This window comes from Salmo salar, chromosome 17, assembly GCF_965601325.2.
Source record: "Salmo salar chromosome 17, fSalSal1, whole genome shotgun sequence".
NCBI lineage: Eukaryota > Metazoa > Chordata > Actinopteri > Salmoniformes > Salmonidae > Salmo > Salmo salar.
In genome coordinates, this window is record NC_138307.1 from 9,017,086 (window position 1) to 9,043,136 (window position 26,051).

Genomic DNA, 26,051 nt, shown 5'->3' on the forward strand with positions numbered 1-26,051 from the left:
TGTTGAAGTACTACTTAAGTAGTGTTTGAGTGGTATCTGTACTTTACTGTATTTTTTATATTTTGGACAACTTTTAATTTTACTGCACTTCCTTCCTAAGGAAAAGAGGTACTTTTTCCTCCCTTACATTTTCCCTGAGTCGTTACATTTCAGATTCTTAGAAGGACAGGAAAATTGTCCAATTCACGCACTCATCAAGAGAACACATTGTCATCCCTACTGCCTCTGATCTGGTGGACTCACTAAACAAATCATTTTTTGTAAATTATGCCTGAGTGTTGGAGTGTGCCCCTGGCTATCTGTAAATAAAAAATTACAAGAAAATTGTGCCTTCTGATTTATAGCGTTTACTTTTAGTTTGATACTTAAGTATATTTAAAACCAGATACTTTTAACATTTACTCAAGTAGTATTTTACTGGGTGACTTTTACTTGAGTCTATTAAGGTAACACAGTGCAAAGTCCTCAATGCATTCTTGGACATTGAACAAATTCTTCAAACACCAAGCTTTCAATAAAAGTTACTTTTACTCAAGTATGACAATTGGGTACTTTTTCCTCCACTGCAAAGATGCTTATTCTTGATAAATATCAGGTGCATTCGTAATGGTTTCCTCTAGTCTACTAAATCATTCAAGATGGTCTGAGGGCAGTGAGATCTGAGGTGGATATACCCTCCCATTACAGATTGATTTTTTAAAGTGCACTTTTTAATTGATCATAGATCAGTCTATATTTAGTTTCTACTCCCACCGTCCTTAGGTCTACATCATCACAGGAGCTGGAGGAAATAGCCTACAATAGATCCCTATATCTAAGCTATATCCTTCCTACCTTTGTCCCTGTCCCTTTTAAAAAACAACACAGACACGGCCTTGTCTTGACTATTCATGTTTGTGAGGCACAAACCATTGACATGATACAGTATTTTGCTTATCTAACAGAACCGCCTATCCTTTACATCCTGACCTGTCAATTCTCGTCTCTCGCTTTAACCATTGGGCTCCGGGAGGGGGAGGGAGGGGTTGGGGGAGGGGGCAAAGAATGTATGGTATGTGTGGGCGTCAACAAGACGCAGTGTATGGGGAACGACAAATTCGAACAATGTATTTATTTGCGTATTACATGTAACTTTCATGGTAGTGACTGGTTATATGTTGATTGTCAAACATTGAAACGTGTTCTGTATTCAGAATAGTAACACTAACCGTACTCAATACCAAGGTTATTTGATTATATCTTGAAACGTACCTCTATTGTATGCGCAATGGTTTGGTCTGTAGAAGGCGGGACTCAGGAGCGGTCAGCAGGACGTCGTAGATTAATGAACTGAACTGAGTTTTCTGCCTGGGTTGGACGACACTTTGGTGGGATTAAACCGTATAACCTACGCAGTGTAGCCTATGTCCGGTAACCTACAGATGTGACAACGCGACAAGGAAATTTGAATCAGGATCGAAAACGGAAATACCGGAGTTTATTTCTAACCCGGTCGATATGCGGATTTTGTCCAAATAAACCCACTGGATTCTAATAAACGGGTCTGCATGTAGCCTCGTTTTTTTGGAGTAAACTAGCTTTTTATCTCGGAATAACTGGAATAGGCTATCCAGGATGATCTTTGCAAATACTGCCAACCCGTTGAAGAGCACATATCGGAAGCAGGTAGGCCAAAAAAGCCCTGGCTGGGATGGTCCAAAACGGTTCCATAAGTCCCTTGAACGCATTCGAGTGCGCGTACGGCCCACTGTCTTATCACCTCAGTTAACACGGTCACTAGAAGCGACAGTCGTTATTATAATGTTATAACACCGCTCACCGACAGTCAGTTTGCAAAGTCATGTAGTGTTACTGTCAGTAGCGCGCTACACTACATTTTGGTCAAGTCTGTTCTGTGCATTAGTGTCCATTTTATATTATCGGCTTTGTCCTTGAATTAGCATTACAGAATACCCTATCTAGCAGCTGTTATTGTATTAGGCCCTAATGGCTTATAACAACCATCATCCAAATAGACTGATTCCCTAAATAGGATTTAAAAACAAAATACATTCAGATACGCATTGAATTGCTCATTCAGAAGGTAACTGATGAAGGGATAGGCCTATATGATTTATGATAGAATTACGCACTCTTTTACCGGAGGACAGAGGGAGAGAGAGATCCTCCATATGGTCCAGGTAACCCAGGTTTAGATGCTGAACATTTGTTAGGCCTACTGCTATAATAACATTGCTATAATGTTCACAAGAAGAATCACCTATACACTTAACATACACCGTTTTATTTCCCCAGCCTTTCAAAATGTAGGCCTACGATATTCTATCTCTACATCCCCAAGTCTTGGAGGAGAAATACATTATTTCTTCAGCATGTTTTTAATGAAAATAGGCCACACAGGTCATACAAATGTATGGCATTTATATTGTAGTTCATATGTCCCATTTGTTAGATTCCTTGTAGCATTGAATAGAATAGGACTGGAATAGAACCTAATAATATAGTATAGTTATGATGATGCAGACAGAAGCCATGTAGGCCTACTACATGTTAGATTCCTGGTTGGTATTGTTAGAATAGAACATGTTCTGTATAGGCCTGCTCCAGCACCTGAGTTAGTTTAGCCTAGTAGGCCTTCTAGTGACTGGCATGCTCAGCTTCTGCCTAATGTGGGTCAGTGTGCTGGAGTGAACATGGGCGTTCATGCATCTATAATGAGCCTTTTCAGGTGTAGCTACACATTTGTATTTATTTGATTTATTCAACCTTTATTTAACTAGGCAAGTCAGTGGTTCTATACCACTGCTCTGTTGTAGTTCACCACTGATTCAGCCATCTAGTCCACAAGATGGAGGTGATTGCGATTTGTAGCTATATCCGCCCTGAATGATTCCAATAGGCCTAGTAATCAGGTAGTCATCTAAATGAGTTGGTACTTCAGTCCTTCTTTACCGCTCCACACTGTAGTTCACCACTGATTCCAACCTGGACTCATTTCATATGATATGTTACAAATTACAATTCGTATGATATGTTCCGAATTGCAAATCATACAATATGTTACGAATTGCAATTCGTATGATATGTTCCGAATTTCCAAAACCTATGCAATGTTACAAATCCCAACTTGTTGTGGCTAACGTTAGCTAGGTGGCTAATGTTAGCTAGGCTAGGAGTTAGGGTTAAGGTTAGGGGTTAGGTTAAAGGGTTAAGGTTAAGGGAAGGGTTAGCTAACATCCTAAGTAGTTGCAAAGTAGCTAATTAGCTAAAATGCTAAAGTTGTCCCTGATGAAATTCGAACACGCAATCTTTGGGTTGCTAGATGTTTGCATTATTCGCCCGATGCAGAAATCGTTGTGCCATTTCCTTGTTGCTAAAACTCTAATTGGGGCGGCAGGTGGACTAGTAACCGAAAGGTTGCAAGATCGAATCCCTGAGCTGACAAGGTAAATATCTTGTCGTTCTGCCCCTGAACAAGGCAGTTAACCCACTGTATCTAGGCTGTCATTGAAAATAAGAATTTGCTCTTAACTGACTTGCCTAGTTAAATAAAGTTGTAAAAAAATAGTCTGGGTGACCATTTGATTAATTGTTCAGCAGTCTTATGGCTTGGGGATAGAAGCTGTTAAGGAGCCTTTTGGACCTAGACTTGGCGCTCCGGTACCGCCTGCTGTGCGGTAGCAGAGAGAACAGTCTATGACTTGGGTGACTGGAGTCTTTGACACCATCTAGTATATAGGTCCTGGATGGCAGGAAGCTTGGCCCGAGTGATGTTTTTTTACGTCTAGTCTATGAGACCGGGCTGCTGATTCAACCATCTAGTCCACAAGATGGAGGTGATGGTGTGTAGATCCTGTCGGTAGGCTTAGTATATCTCCCACGTAAAGATATCCATAGGTATAATCATCTGTTGTTAATCAGAATTAGTTATGCAATGGTTCTTCATTCTTTGCTTCGTCAGTGATTCTAGTCCACAAGATGGAGGTGATTATGTGTGCATTCTGTGGGTAGGTTTGGATATCTCCATCCTTAACAATATTAGTAGGCCTAGCCCTAATTCAATGTGGTGGCCATCTTAATGTAATTTATCTCACTCGCCATTTTGTTTTGGTAAATATGCATTCAAATGGTGGAAGGCAGAACATGTTTTTTCTTAATTCACTGTTGAATTGGACTGCTGCATGCCATTCTAGATTTTTCTAGAGTGGCTTCTGCAGGGTTGGAGCTATTTTAATGAGTAAGAGGAAGGAAATGCCTTGCAGAGGAGGGCTCTGGTTTGCCTCAGAGAATGTGTGGTAGTTTCCCGCTGACACACCAGACCAGACTGTAGTACTAGGAAGGAACTGTGATGGAACGAGTGTAGACAGCACTCCATGCAAGAATGTCACCGGGGAAATAGCCTAGCGGCAGGTAGCCTAGTGGTTAGAGCATTGGGCCAGTAACAAAGGTTGCTAGTTTGAATCCCTGACCAGAAAATGTGACACGTCTGTTATTGTTCCCTTGAGCAAGGCACTTAACCTTAATTGCTGTGAGTAATGGGGGAGTTGGGATATGCAGAAAACACATTTCCAATTGACACATATAAGGACAAATATAAGCTCCTATTATTATTATAGCCTATAGTGCATTCTGCAATGCATAGAAACAGGGTGAGGAGTTGTTCCTGACCATGTGACGAGGAAAAACTCCTACCCCTATTCATCTCATTATATTTCACTGCCGTCATTCTGGAGCCTGGTGAAATGGAAAAACTCCATGCTAGAAAACTCTAGAAGAACAGTAGTGCTGAATGTCTTTTCACCAGGCATCATAGGACCCATGTCGTCCAAAAAAGTTAGACTTTTAACTCATCTGTCCATAGGACATTCTTCCCGAGAGTCTTGATGATCATCCAGGTGCTTTTTGGCAAACTTGAATCAACTTTTTGGACGATATGGGTCCCATTATGTCTGGTGAAAACCAAACACTGCATTCCACACTAAGAACCTCATACTAACAGTCAAGCATGGTGGTGGTAGTGTGATGGTTTGGGGATGCTTTGCTGCCTCAGGACTTGGATGACTTGCCTTAGTAGAAGGAACCATGAATTATTCTCTGTAACAGAGAATTCTACAGGACAATGTCAGGCCATCCGTCTGTGAGCTGAAGCTGAAGCTCAGCTGGGTCATGCAGCAAGACAATTATCCAAAACACACAATCAAGTCTACATGAAAATGGTTAAAAAGCAACACATTTGATGTTTTGGAATGGTCTAGTCAAAGTCCAGACCTTATCCCAATGGAGATGTTGTGGCAGGACTTGAAATGAGCAGTTCATGCTTGAAAACCCACAAATATCGCTGAGTTAAAGCAGTTCTGCATGCAAGAGTGGGCCAAAATTCCTCCACAGCGATGTGAGAGACTGATCAACAACTACAGGAAGCGTTTGATTGGAGTCATTGCAGCTAAAGGTGGCACAACCAGTAATTGAGTGTAAGGGGGCAATTACTTTTTCACACAGGGGAATTGGGTGTTGCAAACTAACTTTGTTAATTAAATAAATAAAATAAATATCCATTTTTTTTGTTATTTGTAAACTCAGGTTCCCTTTATCTAATATTAAGTTTTGATTGAAGATCTGATAACATTCAGTATCAAAAATATACAAAAATAGAGAAAATCAGAAAGGGTCACATACTTTTTCACAGCATTGTGTGTATATATATATATATATATATATATATATATATATATATATATATATATATATATATACACTGCTCAAAAAAATAAAGGGAACACTTAAACAACACAATGTAACTCCAAGTCAATCACACTTCTGTGAAATCAAACTGTCCACTTAGGAAGCAACACTGATTGACAATAAATTTCACATGCTGTTGTGCAAATGGAATAGACAACAGGTGGAAATTATAGGCAATTAGCAAGACACCCCCAATAAAGGAGTGGTTCTGCAGGTGGGGACCACAGACCACTTCTCAGTTCCTATGCTTCCTGGCTGATGTTTTGGTCACTTTTGAATGCTGGCGGTGCTTTCACTCTAGTGGTAGCATGAGACGGAGTCTACAACCCACACAAGTGGCTCAGGAAGTGTAGCTCATCCAGGATGGCACATCAATGCGAGCTGTGGCAAGAAGGCTTGCTGTGTCTGTCAGCGTAGTGTCCAGAGCATGGAGGCGCTACCAGGAGACAGGCCAGTACATCAGGAGACGTGGAGGAGGCCGTAGGAGGGCAACAACCCAGCAGCAGGACCGCTACCTCCGCCTTTGTGCAAGGAGGAGCAGGAGAAGCACTGCCAGAGCCCTCCAAAATGACCTCCAGCAGGCCACAAATGTGCATGTGTCTGCTCAAACGGTCAGAAACAGACTCCATGAGGGTGGTATGAGGGCCCGACGTCCACAGGTGGGGGTTGTGCTTACAGCCCAACACCGTGCATGACGTTTGGCATTTGCCAGAGAACACCAAGATTGGCAAATTCGCCACTGGCGCCCTGTGCTCTTCACAGATGAAAGCAGGTTCACACTGAGCACGTGACAGACGTGACAGAGTCTGGAGACGCCGTGGAGAACGTTCTGCTGCCTGCAACATCCTCCAGCATGACCGGTTTGGCGGTGGGTCAGTCATGGTGTGGGGTGGCATTTCTTTGGGGGGCCGCACAGCCCTCCATGTGCTCGCCAGAGGTAGCCTGACTGCCATTAGGTACCGAGATGAGATCCTCAGACCCCTTGTGAGACCATATGCTGGTGCGGTTGGCCCTGGGTTCCTCCTAATGCAAGACAATGCTAGACCTCATGTGGCTGGAGTGTGTCAGCAGTTCCTGCAAGAGGAAGGCATTGATGCTATGGACCGGCCCGCCCGTTCCCCAGACCTGAATCCGATTGAGCACATCTGGGACATCATGTCTCGCTCCATCCACCACACGTTGCACCACAGACTGTCCAGGAGTTGGCGGATGCTTTAGTCCAGGTCTAGGAGGAGATCCCTCAGGAGACCATCCGCCACCTCATCAGGAGCATGCCCAGGCGTTGTAGGGAGGTCATACAGGCACGTGGAGGCCACACACACTACTGAGCCTCATTTTGACTTGTTTTAGGGACATTACATCAAAGTTGGATCAGCCTGTAGTGTGGTTTTCCACTTTAATTTTGAGTGTGACTCCAATTCCAGACCTCCATGGGTTGATAAATTGGATTTCCATTGATTATTTTTGTGTGATTTTGTTGTCAGCACATTCAACTATGTAAAGAAAAAAGTATTTAATAAGATTATTTCTTTCATACAGATCTAGGATGTGTTGTTTAAGTGTTCCCTTTATTTTTTTGAGCAGTATATATAACACTGAACAAAAAATATAAACGCAACATGTAAAGTTTTGGTTCCATGTATCATGAGCTGAAATAAAAGATCCCAGAAATGTTACATACGCACAAAAATCAAATTTCTCAAAAATGTTGTGCACAAATTTGTTTACATCACTGTTAGTGAGCATTTCTCCTTTGCAAAGATAATCCATCGATCTGACAGGTATGGCATATCAAGAAGCAAATTAAACAGAATGATCATTACACAGGTGCACCTTGTGCTGGGGACAATAAAAGGGCACTCTAAAATGTGCAATTCCGTCACACAACAACATGCTAAAAATGGCTCAAGTTCTGAGGGAGCGTGCAATTGGCATGCTGACTGCAGGAATGTCCATCAGAGCTGTTGCCAGAGAATTTAATGTTAATTTCTCTACCATATGCCGCCTCCAATGTCGTTTTTGAGAATTTGGCAGTATGTCCAACCGGCCTCACAACCGCAGACCACGTGTAACCACGCCAGCCCAGGACCTCCACATTTGGCTTCTTCACCTGCGAGATCGACTGAGACCAGCCATCCAGACAGCTGACGAAACTGTGGGTTTGCACAAACTAAGAATTTCTGCACAAACTGTCAGAAACCGTCTCAGGGAAGCTCATCTGCATGCTCATCGTCCTCACCAGGGTCTTGACCTGAATGCAGTTTAGCGTCGTAACCGACTTCAGTGTGCAAATGCTCACCTTCGATGGCCACTGGCACGCTGGAGAAGTGTGCTCTTCACAGATGAATAGCTGATGCACGAGCTCAACAGATTACACAAACTCACCACTACTGTCAGGTCTAGTAGAGCCATGTAGCGTGTCTAGTGCTGACAACTACTATATGCCCTTCAGTGGTGTAAAGTACCTAGGTAAAAATACTTTAGAGTACTACTTACGTCGTTTTTTGGGGGTATCTGTTCTTTACTATTTATATTTTTGACTACTTTCACTTCACTACATTCCTAAGGAAAATGATGTACTTTTTACACAATATATTTTCCCTGACACCCAAAGTGAATGCTTAGCATGCTTAGCAGGATAGGAAAATGGTCCATTCACACACTTATCAAGAGAACATACCTGGTCATCCCTACTGCCTCTGATCTGGCGGACTCACTAAACACACATGCTTCGTTTGTAAATTATGTCTAAATGTTGGAGTGTGCCCCTGGCTATCTGTACATTTTTAAAACAAGAAAACCGTTCTGTCTGGTTTGCTTAATATATGGAATTTCAAATGATTTACTTTTGGCACTTAAGTATATTTTAGCAATTACATTTACTTTTGATACTTAAGAATATTTTAGCAATTACATTTACTTTTGATACTTAAGTATATTTTAGCAATTACATTTACTTTTGATACTTAAGAATATTTTAGCAATTACATTTACTTTTGATACTTAAGTATATTTTAAACCAAATACGTTTAGACTTTTTACTCAAGTAAAATTTAACCGGGTGACTTTCACTTTTACTTGAGTCATTTTCTATTAAGGTACATTTACTTTTACTCAAGTATGACAATTGGGTACTTTTTCCCACCACTGATGCCCTCAAGTTAGTGTTGGAGCTAGAATGATATGCATTGACCCAATATGTGACTCTGTGTAACTCACAGTGGTTTGTCAGTTGATTAGGGTCAAATAATACACACACACATATATCCTTGTTATCTCCCTGCTGCACTCACACATTATATCACAATACACATTAGAACGCCATCATGGGTGGGGTGTCCAAAACCAGATGGGAAATGACTTGATAAGATGGCATAGACTGTACTAGAAAAAGAACACATCAGGATGTGTTTATAGTCTATGTGAAATAGAATCTCAATCTCATGTCACCAGCTAAGAATGGCACGCGACCCTATCACGTCATAAGATTAGATTGATTCAGTTACACTATAGACTAGCTTGGGGGGGGGGGGGGGTGCACTGTTTTGCCTTGCGTGTCAGGAAGGAGAAGCTAGGTATATATCTGAACCGTGTTGACAGTCTGTGCTCAGTGTGCCGTGGGTCTTATCAGCTACCTGCGTCTCACCTCGAGTAAAAGCATGAAGAACATCATGGTACTGTGTACGTTTCCTGACAGGAATTGACATGACTGTAGACTGTTGTGTGTCCAGGAATCCGCTGAGGTTGTTGTGTGCTGTTGGGGAGGGGGGGATTTCCTAGGTTCCCAGATTTATTTTCTGGGTGTGGCACAAAGGCCACACTGGAGGCCATGTTTCATATTTCCGTAGGCAAGGGACACCAGTTTGTCTCTGTGTGTGTTTGTGTGTCTGTGTATGTGAGGGTGTGTGTGTCTGTGTATGGGTGTGTCTTTGTCTGTGTGCATATATGTGTGTGTTTTTGTCTGCTTACCGGTGTGTGTGTTTAGTCAGTGACATTGTGTGCAGCTGATGTCCTCTTGTCTCTCCTGTGTAAATACCATATACAGTGCCCTCCACTTATATTGGCACCCTTGGTAAATACGAGCAAAACGGGCTGTAAAAAATGTTCTTTGCTGTTTATCCTCTTAGTCTTTCATTCAAAATATTCACAAACATTTAAGTAAAATGATTGAAAAAGTTAATTAAATATTTTTCTCCAAAAACATGTTTGCCACAATTATTGGCACCCCTAGAAATTCTTGAGTAAAATCTACCTGAAGTATATTCCCATGCATATTTTACGTTTTTAAGTTCACCTGAGTGATTAGGAATACTTAAGTGTTAAGCCATGACTTCCCGTTTCACTGGGGTATAAATATGATGTGACACCCAGGCCAAGTTCCCACAGTCATCCATCACTATGGGAAAGACAGAGAATACAGTAATGATGTGCGACAAAAGGTTGTTGAGCTGCACAAATCAGGAAATGGCTATGAGAAAATTCCCATTTCCACTATCAGGGCAATAACGAAGAAGTTTAAAGCAACAGGAGATGTTAACAATGGGCCTGGAAGAGGCCGTGTGTCTATATTGACCCCACACACAGTGAGGAGGATGGTTAGAGTGGCCAAAAAAATCTCCAAGGATCACAGCTGGAGAATTGTAGACGTTAGTTGGGTCTTGGGGTCAGAAAATCTCCAAAGCTACGATCAGACGCCACCTACGTAACTACAAGTTGTTTAGGAGGGTTGCAATAAAAAAGCCTTTTGCCGTCATCAAACAACAAACTCAAGCGCCTACAGTTTGCCAAACGTTACTGGAACTTTCAATGGGACAGGGTTCTATGGTCAGATGAGACCAAAATAGAGCTTTATGGAAACAAACACCAGAGGTGGGTTTGGTGTATACAGAAAGATATCCATGCAGAAAAGTACCTCATCCCCACTGTGAAGTACGGTGGTGGATCTTTGATGTTGTGGGGCTGTTTTTCTTCCAAAGGCCCTGGACAACTTGTTAGGATACATTGTATCATGGACTCCATCACGTACCAGCAGATGTTAAATCAAAACCTGACTGCATCTGCTAGGAAGCTTAAACTGGGCCTTGGTTGGATCTTCCAGCAGGACAATGATCCAAAGCACACCTCAAAATCAACACAAAAATGGTTCACTGACCACAGAATCAAGGTTTTGCCATGGCCACCCCATTCCCCTGGCCTAAACCCCATAGAAAACCTGTGGGGTGATCTAAAGAGGAGAGTCCGCAAGCGTGGACCTTGGAATATGAAGGACCTAGAGAGATTCTGTATGTGTTCTCCAACCTCATTATGTATTATAGGAGAAGACTCAGAGCTGTTATCTTGGCAAAGGGAGGTTGCACACAGTATTGAATGAAGGGGTGACAATAATTGTAGCACACATATATTTTCAAAAAATATTTGTTTTATGTTATTAAGAATACATTTTTTCTTTCAATTATTTTACTTTAATATTTTCAATGAAAGACCAAGAGGATAAACAATAAAGATTTTTTACAGCCTGTTTTGCTCATATTTACCAAGGGTGCCAATATTAGTGGAGGGCACTGTAACTACAAATGTGTCTTGAGTTGAAACTCATCTCTAGTCTGTCCAGGATTTCCTTTTCTTTCCTGGTTGAGGCACAAACACCACTGTTGACGGAGGACAACAGAGTGACAGTGTGTTTACTGTGTACCTGACAGTGTCTTGTCTCTTCCTGCAGTCGTACCCCATGGCTCCAGCCAGCCCCAGCACGGTGAGCACCAGCAGCAACAGCAGCACCACAGGATGGGACCAGCTCAGCAAAACAAACCTGTACATCCGTGGCCTGCCTCCAGCAACCACTGACCTGGACCTGGTCAAGCTCTGCCAGCCGTGAGTACTGCTCAGCACACACACACACACACACACACACACACACACACACACACACACACACACACACACACACACACACACACACACACACACACACACACACACACACACACACACACACACTCGTAGGCATACACACGTGTGTATAAACATGAAAGCACACGCGCACACTCACACTCACACCACACACACACACACACACACAAGCACATGTATAAACATGAAAGCACACACACACGCAGACACACACACACGCAGACACACACACACACACAAGTCTACACAAGCACTGATTGACTGACACACATTATTATGATGAATTAGAACAGCTTGTTCCAACTATACATGCCAATACCATATTCATATGGACCATGCATGAACCAAGCATAGAGGCCACTAGCCAGCACCCCTCCAACCAACTAAACCATGGGAACTGTGTTTACATGATACTGTATCTGTAGAGACGAGAGATTAGAGAACGTGACTGTTTTCTACAGTATTGGGATTGGTGAATGCAGCAATTGTCATGTTTGGTTGGGTTTGTCTCTGTGCGCCTCTGGCCTCTGCTGGACCACAAGCATATGGAGCGAAGCATTCAACCATGTTACCAGGGGCAACAGCCGCTGTTGCTGTGTTGTTTGCTTGTGTTTTGCTCCCAACGGTGTTCGCCTGCTCACCGGCACAAAGCAGAAATGAAAGAGCCTTTCATTGCAACCAGGCTAATGTTAGCCAAGTGTGTAGTTCAACCAAAGCATGATGCACGTCCTTAAAATACCAGTTCCGCAAAACGGCTTGGCATCATTTCAACTCTGGCATTTCTGTCTGAATTTGAGCGTAGTTTATGACACGGGCTGTTTTTCAGGTACTGTAACATGGAGTGTTGACGTGAACAAATAGTTAGGCTAGGCATCTGTTGTTTAGTCTTTGGACTAACATTAGGCTGCTCTTTGACATAATGTCGGCTGTTGTAGCAATGTTTGTTTTCTCTTTATACATCTACATCCCACCACACATATTTGACATATTCTGACAACTGGGTGTATGTAGCACGGTCCCTATGTGGGGAGTCAAATTGTTATTTTTACAGTGCCCAAAGCTTTCAGAGATTTATATGTACATTTGTATGCTACTGTGTAAATACTGCAATGTGTGTTTGCAAGGATTGCATTAACTTCTTGTCTTTAGTCTGTTTTAATTATTATTCAGTGACTTTGGCAGAAGTGCCTTTTAGTATGCCAGTTAGTATGAGGGTTAATTCGGTTAAAGATACAATGGGGTTAAAGATACAATAATGAATTGATTCTCTTAAACGAGTCTACTGAAATAACACGGTGTGCTGTGTGGTCATAAGGCTCGATATGTTCCCTCCAAGACTCACAACCCGGGTTGGCTCACGCAGCTTAAATGGCTGCCTTTTTCCTTCAGCGATGATGTCATGCATTCTTGTGCAAGCCTAGCGTTCTGACTCCCAGCCCTTGTTATATAAGTTTAGCAGTAGATCGACACGGTCTGTGATATAGGGCATACAGTATTTTTGTATTAATTCATGTATTTGAAGGCAAAATGAACCCCGCCCAAGCATGCCGAACTGCGAAAGTGGTAGAAATGACGTAACTACAACCATATTTGGGTTGTAAACTGAATTGTATAGACATCATTTCAACCAGCTTTACCCTTTGAGCCTTCTTAGCACATACTGTACCAAATAGAGAGGATCTGTAGATTGAAATATAGTTTGACCTTTAAAACAATAATGTATGCATATTGTAATGATAATCAATACAATTAAAGGATAAGAGAGCAACATCCTGTTAACATTTGATTCTTCTTGTGTTCATAGATACGGCAAGATCGTATCGGCAAAGGCTATCCTCGATAAAACAACGAACAAATGTAAAGGTCAGTATCATGTAGTCTACTATTTATCGCCATTTCTTCAATTGATCTAAATAAATGATGTATTTTACTGTTGTCAGATAGTATCACACACTGGTATGCTACTAAGAAAATGCATTTGCAATGTAATGTAAAGCAAACTAATATGAAGTTGTAGTACTGTATATGAAGGTTGTTTCTGTGCTCCCCCCCGACTCCAGGGTATGGGTTTGTGGACTTTGACAGCCCTGCAGCAGCCCAGAAGGCGGTCCATGCCCTAAAGACCAGTGGGATACAAGCCCAGATGGCTAAGGTGAGAGGAACCCTGTGTTCTTCTGGTAGCAGAACAACATTGGCCCCTAGGTCTGTCTCGGTTTTGTAAATTACAATGACAGATTATATGGAGCAGTAGACTGTGTGTGTGTGTGTGTGTGTGTGTGTGTGTGTGTGTGTGTGTGTGTGTGTGTGTGTGTGTGTGTGTGTGTGTGTGTGTGTGTGTGTGTGTGTGTGTGTGTGTGTGTGTGTGTGTGTGCGTGCAATGTACATGTACGTGCATTTGTGTGTGTATGTATGTGTGTAAAGCAGAGCAGCAGAATCAGTCACATGACCCCAGCTGACTGGCTGGCTGTTCAGGCAGTGACCCCATTCACGTTCTCTACTTAAGCCAGATGTCCTCCCTTCCCTCTCCCGCTCGCTGCCAAAAAACAGTCGGTCCACACGCACAGAACAGGACGGACAGCTTTCTGCTGTTACGCAAATATTATGACTGTCTGTCTCGTAGCACAGCAACTACAAATGAATGTGCTCTGGGCTAGGATCCTCCCAGTTAGCATTTTATGCTGTGTTATGAGTTTGCATGTTATGCTAACGTTCCATGTCCAATTACTGATGTTATGCTTATTGGTTTGTATAGTTCTTTGGTGAAATAGGGTGGTCTTTTTTCCAGCCTCAACCTATGATTTGAACAGCTCCTCTTCTCCAGTGGTGGAAAAAGTACTAAATTGTCATACTTGAGTAAAAGTAAAGATACCTTCATAGAAAATGACTGAAGTAAAAGTAAAAGTCACCCAGTAAAAGTCACCAGTCTAAACGTATTTGGTTTAAAATATACTTAAGTATCAGGAGTAAATGTAATTGCTAAAATATACTTAAGTATCAAAAGTAAATGTAATTGCTAAAATATACTGTCACGAGTTGTGTGTAGGAACGGACCAAGGCGCAGCGTGAATATCGTTCCACATATTTTATTTTAATGTGAAACTATGCAAGACATACAAAAAATAATAAACAAAACAACAAACCATGATGAAGAGGTGCTACATGCACTAACTCAAAATAATCTCCCACAAAGTTGGGAAAAACAACTACTTAAATATGATCCCCAATTAGAGACAACGATGACCAGCTGCCTCTCATTGGGGATCATCCAAAAAACCCAACATAGAAAAACAGAAACTAGAACCAAACAACATAGAAAAATAAAACTAGAATAAACCCCCCCAGTCACGCCCTGACCTACTCTACCATAGAAAAGCTTTCTATGGTCAGGACGTGACATATACCTAAGTGTCAAAAGTACTAGTATAAGTCATTTCAAATTCCTTATATTAAGCAAACCAGACAACACCATTTTCTTGTTTTTTTTAATTTACGGATAGCCAGGGGCACACTCCAACATTCAGACATAATTTACAAACAAAGCATGTGTGTTTAGTGAGTCCACCAGGTTCAGAGGCAGAAAGGATGACCAGGGATGTTTTGTTGATAAGTGCGTGAATTTGACCATTTTCCTGTCCTGCTAAGCATTCAAAATGTAACGAGTACTTTTGGGTGTCAAGAAAAATGTAAGGACTAAAAAAGTACTTTATTTTCTTAAGGAATGTATTTTTTTTTTTACTTAAGTACTTTAACACCACTGCTCTCCTCCCTCTCCCGGTTTCACCGGTTCCACTTTTCCATAGATATTTCTCCCTGTCAGCACATTTCTGCTGTCTCTCGCTCACTCGCTCGCTTTCTCTCTCTCTCTCTCTCGCTCTCTCTCTCTCTCTCTCTCTCTCTCTCTCTCTCTCTCTCTCTCTCTCAGGGGACCTGTGTCTAGCTAGCTCCTGTATTTCTGCCGAGGCCAGCAGAACACAGTGTGCCTGTATGGTAGCTGCATAACTGTACTGCTTAGCTGTTGAGCTCGTAATGGTAAAGATGGGAGAACTGAACCCATCGTTAAGTCTATGGACAGGATGTGTAGAAAATAGAAAAAGAGACCAGTCGCCATTATGAGCAAATCAAGGGCCATAGAAACTCAAGTCCTTGACAACGCATTTACAGAGTTGTTGACTGAAGACCCCACATGACCTGGACGTGACCGTTACTAAGGCAACACACAACCCTAGCTAACTCGTGTTCAGTTATGTTTTTTGTTATGGCTTGGATTTCCTGGCTTGGATATGATCACAGACTCAAATCGTGTCAATGCATTATTTTAATCAGAGTGAAATATTAATTTAATTGCCTTCGAATTGGTGTTGGTGTTGCTGTCCAAATTACCATAGATTCTTTGGAGGAAAATGATCCTAATACCTCTCTATCCATTTCTCTGTCCTTCTCTCTAAGCAGCAACAGGAGCAGGACCCCACCAACCTGTACATCTCCAACCTGCCTGTGTCTGTAGACGAGCAGGAGTTGGAGGGGCTGCTGAGGCCTTTTGGACAGGTCATCTCCACCCGCGTCCTCAGAGACTACAGCGGGGCCAGCAGAGGCGTCGGCTTCGCCAGGTGAGAGAACATCTCAATGCTCAGTAACAGTTTGACGGAGGGCCATGTCGGTAACTCGAAGGTTTGTGGGTTCAAATCCTGCTACTTTTTCTAATTTAGGTCCCATTGATTTATGTGTGACTTATGTCTACTGTTCTCAGGATGGAGTCCAAGGAGATGTGTAACTCAGTCATAGCCCACTTCAATGGGAAGTTTATCAAGACGGCGCCTGGAACTACGGGTAAGGCCTATTTTCTCTTATTCTCTCATGCGTTGGGCTGCGATGCTCACTTTTTGGTTTGGCTAATAATGACGATAATGGTGAGGACGATGTGTTTCTTTCCCTCTCCAGCTCCCTCTGAGCCCCTGCTGTGTAAGTTTGCTGATGGTCAGCGGAAGAGGCACAGCCACAGTCCCTACATCCCCAGCGGTCGCACATGGCCCCGAGAGGGAGAGCTCAGACTAGTAAGTGCCTCTCTGTCCGTCTCGTTTGTCTGGATGTCTCTGTGGGTGGACCCACAACTGCAAGTTTTTCTCTCCCTGCAAGACTAATAAAGGCCATTTTAAGAATAAATGCATTACCTCATGTCTAGTGTTGACTGACTTGCCCAGAGCCCAGTGTTAATCCTATCCTGAGAGACCAGTTCGTTAGTGCAGGGGTTCATTAACTTTTTCACTCGGGCCCCCCTCCCAGCATTCGGGACCCCCCCGGCGGTTGAGCACACGCACCTTGTCTATTTCTATGGGCACAATAACTGTTCATGACCAGTGGTGTAAAGTACTTAAGTAAAAATACTTTAAAGTACTACTTAAGAATGTTTTTTGGGGTATCTGTAGTTTACTATTATTATTTTTGACAACTTTTACTTCACTACATTCCTAAAGAAAATAATGTACTTTTTACTCCATACATTTTCCCTGACACCCAAAAGTACTCATTACATTTTTAATGCTTAGTATGACAGTAAAATGGTCAAATTCACGCACTTATCAAGAGAACATCCCTGGTCATCCCTACTGCCTCTGATCTGGCGGACTCAATAAACACACATGCTTCGTTTGAGTGTTGGAGTGTGCCCCTAGCTATCCAAAAAACATAAAAGGGTGCTGTCCGGTTTGCTTATTAATATAAGGAATTTGAAATGATTTATACTTTTACTTGTACTTTTGTACTTAAGTATATTTGAGCAATTACATTTACTTTTGATACAAGCATATTTAAAACCAAATACTTTTGGACTACTCAAGTAGTGTTTTACTGGGTGACTTTTACTTTTACTTGAGTAAAAGTGTCATTACTTTTACTCAAGTATGACTATTGTGTACTTTTCCCACCTCTTGTTGGTGGACTGAATTTTGCAGGTTTAAAGCTTATTTCCTGCAATTCTACACAATGCCACCGGTGCCCCCCCTGCCGACCCCAGGGGGGCATTCCCCACAGTTTAGGAACCACTGCATTAGTGCATAGCCCATTACAGATCATGGTACTGATTGAATGGTTGGTATAGTGATGCTAATGTCACAGTTAGATGATAAGGATCTGGTTTTGTGTGAAAGTTCTGTTTTGTCCTACCAGGGCGGGATGACTCTCACGTACGACCCCACCTCAGCTGCTATGCAGAACGGCTATTATGCCTCTCCCTACACCCTAACGGCCAATAGGATGATGGCTCAGCAAGCCATGTCTCCCTACATGTCTCCTGTCACCTCCTACCAGGTAGGCACATCATTATCCTGGAGTTAATTCAATATAAATTATCAAAAGATGATAGTTACTTTGGATGAGAGCGTGTGCTAAATGACTCAAATGTAAATGTTATGTAAATTTGAAGAATGTGGCATGAGGTTAACCCTACCCTTTCATGTGCCAGGTACAGAATCCTTCCTGGATGGCCCACCAGCCTTACATCATGCAACACCCAGTAAGAGAAATGAAATGATGTCTTTCTTACTCCACACACACAGTGCTAGAAAATATGGATTGTCAGACTCCATTTTACCCCTTCTACCCTGGTACAAAAACACAGTGAAAGAAACTATGTCTTACTCAGTTCGCAGCGCTATACATGCAGACTACAGACATAATGCAAGTAAACATTTAGTTGGACGATGTATACCATGCGTATCTCATACATCCGACTAATAATACAGTTTGTCGGCTACTTTTCTGATACATAAACATAGTGATAAAAAAAGAAGATATACTGTATATCCAGGGGCGCAACTTTTGTTTTAGAAGTGGGGGGGACATGTACACTACCGGTCAAAAGTTTTAGAACACCTACTCATTCAAAGTTTTTCTTTATTTTTACTATTTTCTGCATTGTAGAATAGTAGTGAAGACATCAGAACTATGAAATAACACATTTGGAATCATGTAGTAACCAAAAAAGTGTTAAACAAATCAAAATATATTTTATATTTGAGATTCTTCAAATAGCCACCCTTTGCCTTGATGACAGCTTTGCACACTCTTGGCATTCTTTCAACCAGCTTCACCTGGAATGCTTTTCCAGCAGTCTTGAAGGAGTTCCCACATATGCTGAGCACTTGTTGACTGTATTTCCTTCAATCTGCGGTCCGACTCATCTCAAACTATCTCAATTTGGTTGAGGTCGGGGGATTGTGGAGGCCAGGTCATCTGATGCAGCACTCCATCACTCTCCTTCTTGGTAAAATAGCCCTTACACAGCCTGGAGGTGTGTTGGGTCATTGTCCTGTTGAAAAACAAATTATAGTCCCACTAAACCCAAACCAGATGGGATGGTGTATTGCTGCAGAATGCTGTGGTAGCCATGCTAGTTAAGTGTGCCTTGAACTCTAAATAAATCACAGTGTCACCAGCAAAGAACCCCCACACAGTCACACCTCCTCCTCCAAGCTTTACAGTGGGAAATACACATTCAGAGATCATCTGTTCACCCACACCGCGTCTCACAAAGACACAGCGGTTGGAACCAATAATCTCAAATTTTGACTCCAGACCAAAGGACAAATTTTCACCGGTCTAATGTTCATTGCTCGTGTTTCTTGGCCCAAGGAAGTCTCTTCTTCTTATTGGTGTCTTTTAGTAGTGGTATCTTTACAGCAATTCTACCATGAAGGCTTGATTCACGCAGTCTCCTCTGAAGAGTTGATATTGAGATGTGTCTGTTACTTGAACTCTGTGAAGCATTTATTTGGGCTGCAATTTCTGAGGCTGGTAACTCTAATGAACTTGTCCTCTGCAGCAGAGGTAACTCTGGGTCTTCCTTTCCTGTGGCAGTCCTCATGAGAGCCAGTTTCATCATAGCGCTTGATGTTTTCTGACTGCACTTGAAGAAACTTTAAAAGTTCTTGAAATGTTCCGTATTGACTGACCTTCATGGCTTAAAGTAATTATGGATTGTTGTTTCTCTTTGCTTATTTGAGCTGTTATTGCCATAATATGGACTTGGTCTTTTACCAAATAGGGCAATCTTCTGTATACCCCCCTACCTTGTCACAACACAACTGATTGGCTCAAACCCATCAAGGCACACTTGTTAATTGAAATGCATTCCAGGTGACTACCTCTTGAAGCTGGTTGAGAGAATGCCAAGAGTGTGCAAAGCTGTCAACAAGGCATCAAATATCTCAAATATAAAATATATTTTGATTTGTTTAACAATTTGTTGGTTACTACATGATTCCATATGTGTTATTTCATAGTTTGGATGTCTTCACTAAAAAATAGTAAAAATAAAGAAAAACCCTTGAATGAGTAGGTGTTCTAAAACTTTTGACCGGTAGTGTGTGTATATATATATATTTAATCCAGTTGGATAAACACTCCTAACAGCCTAAACGACCGCTAGGAGGCGTCTGCATGGTCCTAAAGCACACTGTTACCTCGTTTTGTATCGCATACCAATTATAAAACTGGGAGGGGACAAAAATGCAATTTCAGAATGTGAAAGTTGCGCCCCTGTATATATCTTATCCCACTGATAGTATATGTTGAGAGGCTGACATATGACATGTTACCTCAGTTAAAAATACCCTGATTCAAAACAGAATGTGTTACTTTAATCGGCGAGTTCTGCTAACGCTGCAGAATAAACACCCCCAAAATCTGTGTGGGAAGAGAAGAGAACAGAACAAAACAAGCCCAGTTCTGGGAACCGGAACATTCCCTCATATTTCAGTGAGGGTGGAACCAATCAATTGTTTTGATTAGGATTTAAAGGGGAAACTCCCCTGTTGAGTTTAAGCTCTTGAGCTCTTTTCCTTTTATCATCTGGATGTGACACGGTGGATTAAGGCTGCGTCTGAATTTGCACCCTATATAGTGCACTACTTTTGACCAGAGCCTGAGACAAAAGCAGAGAGCTCTCTTTTCCTGTAGTTAACTGTCTCTGGGCTCTGGTCAAACGTTGTGCACTATGTAGGGAACAGGGCAGGGGGTATTCATCTCTTACCCTACTAGGTCCGGAGCCTGCTGGTTTTCTGTTCTGCCAGATAATTTATTGCACCCACCTGGTGTCCCAGGTCTAAATCAGTCCCTGATTAGAGGGGAACAATGAAAAATGGTCCAGAGTTGAGTTTGAGAGAATAGGGTGTGATCTGGGACCAAAATACGATTGTGCTTCTCTGGCCTCTAGCTCTCTGCTCCCACTGCCTTATGGAGCCAACAGGAAATGCCTGCAGCAGACATGGTCTTATGACTGAAGCCATTTGCATCTCTCAGCAGATGGTTTCAAGTAGAACAAGTGTCTGCGTTTGTTTCCCCTCATTTTTGACAAGGAAATGGTGCACTCCCTCAAGGAGTTTTGGCTTATACGGATGACCTAAGGCCTAAAAAAGATGTATTTTCGGGGGGTGCTGAGCTTGTCTAACTAACTTGAAGTCACAAGTTTAACTTGGTTAGTGCTGAGCGATTAGTGCTTTTTGAGATCGTTTCACTTTCTGTTTGATTATTACAAAATAATCACGGTTTTATTTATATTTATTTTTGATTTATTTTTACATTAAATGCACTGTGCAGTATGTGGGTTGAATTCTGTAACACAGAACAAAACTATTAATAAAAGTCCCATGATGGTAGTGACTGACCATTACTGTGCATCACGTATTGACCATCATTTATTCACATTACTATAGTTTAATAAAATATTTTATTCCATTACTTTATTATTTTATTCCAAGTCATTATCTCATCTCTATAAAGCTGCTGCCTATGCTGTCTGACAAAATCACTATTTTAGTAGTTATTTAATTATTTGTTATTCTTATCTCTTACTTTTTGGGGGGGTATTTTCTTAAAACGGCATTGTTGGTTAGGGCTTTGTAAGTAAGCATTTCACTGAAGGTCTACACCTGTTGTATTCGGCGCATGTGACAAATAACATTTGATTTCATTCAAAGTAAATAAGGCATACTTTTATGACTGCTGAAAACCAACTATCAATCCCTTAGATCCTGCATTTTCAAACTCGCGAAGCTACTCCATTCTATCCCTCTCGTTCTCTGTTCTCTGTTCTCTGTCTCCATGTCAACTCCGCACAGATCAGACAAATTTAAACCGGGCACACAATGGATTATGGTCATTGTAGTTAATGACCATGTTTTCTTCGCTAAACTATGTAGAATATTGGCTTGTTGGAACCTACAACTCCCTACTACATCGCATAGTTCAGGCTTGATCTGATTTATCTCTACAGAAACTGCACATCGAGCTCAGCAAAAAAAAAGAGCAAAATGGAATTCAAATAATTGAACCGACATCAGTCAAGTAGTTGTTAAAAAATGTAAAATAACCAACATTTCGGTTAATCGCTCAGCACTACACTTGGTCTAACCAGTCCCTATTCAGCCCTGTACAGAATCAGTGTTATGAATGAGTTATTACAGTTAAACCTAACCACAAATTCCAATCATTTTAAAGCCAGATACTTTTGCCTGCAGACCTTCCATTGATCCTCAATGGATTTGAGTATGAGGATGACCTTGTATTGATTCTAGAATTATAATCTCTCTCTCTCTCTCTCTGCTACAGCAGGCTGTAATGTCGCCCTCTGTGGACCACTCCATGACAATGCAGCCCACCGCCATCATGACACAGCAGATGGGCCATCTCTCATTGGGCAGCAGTGGAGCGGTGAGGGGGATTCTGGGAAGGGGGAGGTGCAATTTAGTTAGTCTCATTTTACCTGATGCAAACTCAGATCTAAAGTACACAGAGGCTAAGGACTAGGGGGTGATTTGGGATTGGGTGAAAGAAAATGAGTTGGCTAACTTCTGAGGGGTACAGTATCCCTTAAATCACGATTTGAGATAATCTACTATATTGTTGTTTTTCTTGTGACAGCAGTATATTTCAGCCAACGCTGCAGTCCAGGCAGCCTATATGCCTCAGTACGCCCACATGCAGCAGACAGCCGTAAGTTCCGAGGTTCGTCTTTGCCATCTCATCCTGTTGATCTCCTCTCATTCATGTCTCATCATGAGTACAGCCATTTTACATACAATTTTTACATCCCATGCCATTACTTACTTGATGGTGCTAATACACGATATTAAGATGTGAAGTTACACAGTTTTTCCCTCTTCAGGAAAATGGTTCACAGCAGCAAATGGATTCGTCCAACAATTCGTCTCCCTACAGTCAACAGAGCAAGTAACGATAAGGTAGGTGCTTCTTTATGAGTCCCTATATAAGATGGAAGTGATAGTTTTAATTGTACTGTTGCACTGCTAATAGTAGGAGTAGTGATCCTGATTGTCGTGTGTATTGTCAGGTGACTTCTGTGAGCAGTAATGGATGCTGTGGGCGCTGACTCATGATGTCACAGTCACAGCCTCTCCTGATTGGACCAGACCAGACTTCAGTAAGAACTCTTTTGCACAGCTTCAACCAAACAACTGTGTATGATGGAACCAACAGCAATGATACCATGGTGTGTAAAACGAAGACAGAGGTGTAAAAATGGACAAAACCAACAATTATTCCCCCCTTCAAAACAGGAAAAAATGTTTTATTTTGATAAACGAAAAGACGTGTATTTTTTACCACGGATTCTCCAAGTGGATGCAATGGGGCAAGTAGCCTACAGCGTGATGTTAAAAGATGCATGAGATTGATTCTTTTTTTTGTGGAATCTGTTGACTTAAGGAAAAAGAGATTTCCAATGGGTTTTATAGGTAGTTTATTAGCCAAGATATATGATGATAAAAATGTTGCTTGCAAAAAGTGTTCATTTGGTGAGGTGTTACTGGTTTTTATTTTTGGTCTTTATAAGATATTATCATTCAATTAGGCTTTTAGGGTTAATGTCTGACATGATTTTCTGTATCAGATTAAATGTGTAGGATTGGCCGTTTGGCAGCTGTCAATCAATCTATGAATAGAGAACTGATAGAGAAGCAGATGTTTTGCCAAATAGATGATGGGTTGGATAATGTGCCTTCCTCTAACATCATAACAGTCATTTTACATAGCCTGGCAGGATCCCAACTGATTCCCTGACGTTTCACTGTTTCACTTCATGGTGATCACAGTATTCAGTCTGGTCTAACCAGGCTACATTAAAAAGAACAGCCACTCTTTATTAGAACTACTGTCAGTCCATAGTAAGGTCTCTTTAGACTTTGACAGTGTAGGTGTCTTGTTTTGTCATATTTCACACACAACCAGGATGTGGACCTCCATCAAATGCTGCACATACTGATCTCATCTCCCTAATTAAGACAAGATAGCCTACAATTCAAATAAAAAACACGAATAGATTTAAAAGAATTGCAAGCGTGAAATTGTGAGGTAACGTCAAGGCGGTTTTATTTTTTCTCTGCTATTTTTTACTTCAACAAATATATTAATAGAAAATGCTTAACTTTAATGATGAAATTACAATCTGTTTTACTTTACGCTAAATTGACGGGGTTGTCTTTAAAGAACATTGAATGGTCATCTTGACCATGTGTGACTGGTTTAATCTACCTCAGAGTTCTGTCTGGGCTGGTATGGCTGGGTTTGCAGGTCCAGCCCGCCTCACCAGAGAAGAACACAAAAGCTGCGGACCAAATCGCACCCTTTTCCTTATGTGGTGCATTACTTTTGACCCATAGACTTTTCACATAGGGCTATGTTCAAAACGTTGGGCCAATAACCGTCAGGTTGCTGGATGGAATCCCCGAGCTGACAAGGTAAAAATCTGTCGTTCTGCTCCTGAACATGGCAGTTAATCCACTGTTCCCCAGTAGGCCGTCAGTGTAAATAAGAATTTGTTCTTAACTGACTTGCTTAGATAAAAAAAGGTTAAATAAATAAAAACATAGACTTAGATAGACATCACATCATTGTGTCTATCCCATTATGGTGTCTGTGAGAGCATTTTGAAGTAGTCAACTGGGTGGGACGTCCAATGGGTTAAAGGGATACTTCGGGATTTTGGCAATGATGCCCTTTATCTACTAGCATGCTAGCAGATACCCATAGACTTCCAGTCATTGCGCTAACACTAGTTAGCATTGGCTTGCGAAACTACCTCTAACTTAATTGATACTGGACACAGAGACATACAAATGGTATCCACAAATTCATTTGACCATGGAGAAGTAGATAAAGGGCCTCATTGCCAAAATCCCGAAGTTTCCCTTCAACCCAATGGAAGTCTGCTCCCAGTTGACTACTTCAAAATGGTGAAAGTCCTCAATGGTGCTGCCAATGCTAAAATAGGCTTTTGGGAACTAGAGTCCTCTATGTATCTCTATGGGTCAAAAGCATTGCACTATAAAGGAAATAAGGTCAGATTTGGGACGCATCCAAAGCCAAGCTCAGGAGCTGGCCAATAGCAATTTTTACAATTCTTCCTCCTACTACTCTGTCCTCAAGTAAAGAAACATTCTGTTTTGTTTAGTGTAGTATCATGCTGAATCCTGTTTTTTTTTGTTTTTTTCTCGATATGAACATTGTTACAAGTGGAATCTGGTTTTAGCTCCGCCTTAGTTTTGGAGTCTCCAAAGTTAAAAGAAAAAACGAAGTGCTGCTTGTCGAACAGAGGTTCCAATAGGCTGGGGAATGAGGTGTTCTTTTTTAATAAGAGAGGAACACAAACCCACCGCGTGGTAGTGTAGGCGGCTAGACTTGATCTATTCTTCCCTTGAAACACACACACACACGGCTTCTCTGTATGGGACTTTGTGTTGGCAGTTAATGTGGTGAGGGTTGTAGAAATCTGAAAGATGGAAGTTTAAATTGCAACCATACTATTTGTAGTCTTGCATAGCTAGCGATGTCTGAACCAAGTGCAATTCTGTGTCTGGATCAATAGGCTAGTTGTACAGCAAATTCAACCAACACGTGTGTGATATAGACTGGCTGATGACGATAAATAAAATGAAATAGTAGTAATTTATGCAGAAAGATAGATTTTTTTTGTTTTACATGTCCGGGTGATGCTGCTGGGTATCATCAGTTAGAAAAATTAAATCATTTTGTATTTTTGTTTCCTTATGTATGTTACAGCCATTGTTTCACCAGATTGTTCTACCAATCTTATCCTTGTGCTTTCCTTTATAAAAACATTTGAATAAAAACCCACCATGAATCAGCCCTATGACCTATGAGGTGAGTTTGTTTAGTCATTTATGTCTCATATTTTATTTCTGATGTAGTTGTTTACTAAATCTTAACTGAACCCCTTCAGTTACAGCTATTGTGGCAGTGTTTTGGTTAGAACAGGATATGACAAGAAGCATGTCATTTTACATAGTACCCTCCAAGCTCATCATTAAGCTCAGGGCCCTGGGTCTGAACCCCGCCCTGTGCAACTGGGTCCTGGACTTCCTGATGGG

At 41.5% G+C, this 26,051-nt stretch overlaps 1 protein-coding gene across 9 annotated transcripts; it reads left to right on the forward strand.

Annotated features, from left to right (window-relative positions):
- Positions 1-1,271: 1,271 nt before the first annotated feature.
- On the forward strand, positions 1,272-25,809 carry LOC106575166 (RNA-binding motif, single-stranded-interacting protein 1). 9 transcript variants are annotated; one of them, XM_014151425.3, is made up of 13 exons: positions 1,272-1,665; positions 11,462-11,613; positions 13,457-13,515; positions 13,713-13,804; positions 16,099-16,259; positions 16,400-16,479; positions 16,591-16,703; positions 17,815-17,955; positions 18,110-18,160; positions 22,255-22,356; positions 22,567-22,650; positions 22,796-22,886; positions 22,997-25,809. In XM_014151425.3, exons 1-12 carry the CDS (start codon positions 1,615-1,617, stop codon positions 22,877-22,879), a joined length of 1,170 nt encoding a protein of 389 aa, XP_014006900.1. In that variant the 5' UTR covers positions 1,272-1,614; the 3' UTR covers positions 22,880-22,886; positions 22,997-25,809. The 9 variants fall into 9 exon arrangements, with proteins under 9 accessions (XP_014006900.1, XP_045554803.1, XP_045554804.1 ...); XM_045698847.2 differs by having other exon boundaries at positions 22,811-22,886; XM_045698848.2 differs by having other exon boundaries at positions 22,567-22,638; positions 22,811-22,886.
- The last annotated feature ends 242 nt before the right edge of the window (positions 25,810-26,051 follow it).

Bases quoted from the DNA above. Each gene is read 5' to 3' on its own strand.
- LOC106575166 (XM_014151425.3), top strand. From the start codon at position 1,615: ATGATCTTTGCAAATACTGCCAACCCGTTGAAGAGCACATATCGGAAG. The intron at 13,805-16,098 runs GTGAGAGGAACC...CTTCTCTCTAAG, and splicing joins TACAAGCCCAGATGGCTAAG to CAGCAACAGGAGCAGGACCC. The intron at 16,480-16,590 runs GTAAGGCCTATT...TTCCCTCTCCAG, and splicing joins GACGGCGCCTGGAACTACGG to CTCCCTCTGAGCCCCTGCTG.